At 47.7% G+C, this 3,298-nt stretch overlaps 1 protein-coding gene across 1 annotated transcript; it reads left to right on the forward strand.

Annotated features, from left to right (window-relative positions):
- Positions 1–2,484: 2,484 nt before the first annotated feature.
- Positions 2,485–3,276, forward strand: LOC107269527. Its single transcript, XM_015743465.1, has one exon. It carries the CDS (start codon positions 2,485–2,487, stop codon positions 3,274–3,276), a length of 792 nt encoding a protein of 263 aa, XP_015598951.1.
- The last annotated feature ends 22 nt before the right edge of the window (positions 3,277–3,298 follow it).

Below are 3,298 nucleotides of genomic sequence, written 5' to 3' on the forward strand. Positions count from 1 at the left end.
CCGGCAGACGAAAGCATAAGCCCCATTCCGTGTACTCTGGAACTATCCTGATTCCTTGGAGGCAGCAGCCCCTCCTCGTGAAGCGGCGGCAGTCGGTCTCCAAGGGTCACCAAAAATCAGGGCCTCTTTCCTCACTTCCCCCGTTTTTCGGCGTCGTTCCACCAGCTCTCATACCAATTGGTTGCATCAAAGCGTTATACAGTACACCAAAGAAAGAGAAAAAAAAGAAAGCAAGCAGTATGCAATAAAAACAAGTAAATAAACATTAAAGCGGACGACAGGCTGGTTACTTAATACTAAGGAATCTGTGCGCCTTAACCTAGGACCGACATTTGAAGCGTCAAACAATTAATTCCTACATTCCTACTCCTGCGGGTCGTTTGTGGCGTGGATTTACAAAAATTCACGTCACAGTATGTATGTTCATTTAGTGATTCCCCTTAGGGTTTCAAGTTTCCGTTTCCGTTTCCTTTCCATATTTTCATCCTTAACCTACTTACTTGCTACTTTGTCTTATCGTATCTTATCTTATCTTATTGTACCCTATCCCATCTCTCTCCCTCGCTCGCTCGCTCGCTCTCTCTCTCCGCTATCTCTCCTCTTCGCCTTACCCTCCTCTCTCTCCTCTCTCTCCACTTTTATACGCCAGTCTCGCCCCTCCGCCCCCGTCACGCCACCCTCGCATGCTTCTCCTCCTTCCTCCTTGTTTGGCGATTGACGGCTCAATCGGCGGTTGATGTCGCTACCCCCCTACCCCGATTGCCCCCTCAGTCCCCCACTTCCGTTTCCTTTTCCACTAACTCTATCTCTTTTTGCTGCTTTCACTCTTCTTTTTCTCTTCTTATTCATTCACTCACATTTCCACTTCTGATCCCACCCTCTAATCTCTTCTTTCTTAGACTTTCAAGTTCTTTTATCCACCTGTCTCCGCTTCCCCCCTCTTCCAGTATTTCTTTCACTATTTCCCCTATTCATTTCACCTCTCCAATTTCTCCCCTACACCTGTCTAGCACGTGGTCCCACAACTGACTTTCCTCTCCGCACACTCTGCATATCCTCTCCTCCTCTGTCCCCCAATACTTTCCTTCTCTTATCTTATTCCCTAATCTAAATCTTGTTATTCTGCTGTACCTTTTGTCGCTTTATGTCGCTTTTAGATACCCCGGTATTCTCGCTACTCTTACCTGCCTGTACCATCTGTTGTATCTTGATTTTTCAATCCGGTTGTATCTCTCCCCTCCCTCTTTTACCCTCTCCTCTTTTTCTTTCTTATCATACCCTTCCTTCTCCTGTTCTTCCTCTCCCCTTCGTTTTGCCCTTCTTCCCCTCTGAACTCCTTTCTCCTCCTTTCCCATTTCGACCCCCTCTCCCCCTCTATTCTTTCTCTTTCGCTCATTTCCTCTAGACAAGCCCTTTCTATCTCACTGCCCTTTCCTCCCCTCAGCTTTCGTTCGTATGCCCATGCTCTCCTTCCTGCTCTTATCTTCATCTTATCTCTTTTCACCTCCTCTCTTACCATATACCCCGGAGTTCTCCAGTGCAGTCCTAACGACCATCTGATGTATCTTTCTTGCAGTATTTCTAACTCATCTCTCTCTTCGGCTCTCTCTCTGTCATGGCTGCCATGTGCGGTCGCTTGTTTCAGCCTCTCTGAAATATTCTCAATTATTATAGTTATTCTCAGTTTTTTCTCATGATTTGTTTGTGCGTGTTCATCGTACGAGTTTCCGCGGTTACCTGCGTGTTCCATTGCACTCGTGCCTGTTAATTTTGTGCCGTTATATGCGCTGAGATAACTCGTTGTGTGTCTCTGCTCAGTTCTTCTCGGTCTATGTTTTCTGTGACGGCTCTTGGGTGCATTGTCCCACACCTGGAAATACTTTGATTAATTATATTGTGCGAGAGTGCTATAGAATTTTTTTTTATTATTGATAATTTTTACCGTGAAGTGGTGGTGTAAAGTCACAACGTGGTCGAATTACGGTTGACAGTTTGAAATGACAGTTACCAGCTGCTATAACTGACACCTTGACATTACTTGCATGTTTTCGCCTATCTCTCCTTAGCGTGGGCAGCCAGTGGGAACGTAAACAATAATCTTCCTTACCAACTCGACTGTGACTGTTCAACTGCCAGTAACTGCTAGACTAAAGCTAACTAAATGACCGACGTGTTGGTTATCAGATGTCACCTCACCTCATGTGACACATGCAAGAAGTATCTAGCAAGTGTAACTGGAATTAAGTGCAAGGGTTTCGAGTGTAATGCCATCCTAAGTGTTCCCAGCGCAGAGGTCTAGGGACTGGCGACTTCCTCTGTCTTCTCTGCACTGAGTCGCATTCGGTAGTCTCGCCCTCCAAATTTCAAGGCAGCCGGGAGTCTGCCGCTCCTCCATCCGAAATGTCTCGTCACTCGTCTACTGCAAAGGCTGCGGCTGGTAGTCATCCTTCGGGATCGTCTCTCTCTTCTTCTGAGGTACTATCTATGGCCGAGGTTCTACGAGATGTACGGATCAAGCTGGGTGAACTCAGAGATCTGCCTGTCATAAAAGGCATGGTGGCTGAACTTACCACAACTACCCAGAACATCGCTACGACTGTTAACCAGCTGTCCAATGACATGGCAACCATAAATACCAGATGCAGCGCTTTAGAAGCCTCCAATATTGCACTTGTTGCTCGATGTCAGGCCTTGGAGGAAGTGAATGCCTCACTTGGTCAACGATTGGAGCAAATGGGGCAGCAACTCCTAGAAAACCCTACAAATGTGGTAAACATGACCTCTCTCCACGACAAGATCGAGCGGCTTACTCAACAACAACTCCGTCAGGAAATTATTATCTCCGGGCTACCTTCTGTTGAGGGCGTCCCTATCACTGAAATGATAAAGAAACTTGGTACGGCTCTACAGGCCCCGACTGGTCCAACAGACATCGTGGACACCTATCGCCTCTCACCGAAACCTGATGCGGCACCTCCGCTAGTTGTGCGGTTCTCATCTGCTTTCATCCGTGATGTCTGGATAGACCAAAAACGGAAGAAACCACTACTTACTGCCTCGGAAGTCCTGCCTTCGCTGCCCAACACCAAGGTCTACGTAAATGAGCGTCTCTCAGCCTACTCGCTCAATCTTCTTACTGAAGCTCGTGCTGCCGCCAAACCTCTTCGTGGTGCCAAGGTGTGGGTTCGTCGAGGAACAATCTTCGTGCGAAAGGATGGCACCTCTGCCCCCATCAGGATACTGGACCATGATGACCTCGCCAGGATCATCTCGTGACTTGCGTCTCCCCCCCCCCCCC

The sequence above is a fragment of the Cephus cinctus genome, unplaced genomic scaffold (genome assembly GCF_000341935.2).
Source record: "Cephus cinctus unplaced genomic scaffold, Ccin1 Ccin1_scaffold0667, whole genome shotgun sequence".
Lineage (NCBI taxonomy): Eukaryota > Metazoa > Arthropoda > Insecta > Hymenoptera > Cephidae > Cephus > Cephus cinctus.

Coding starts and splice junctions, on each gene's coding strand:
- LOC107269527 (XM_015743465.1), top strand. CDS start 2,485: ATGGCCGAGGTTCTACGAGATGTACGGATCAAGCTGGGTGAACTCAGA.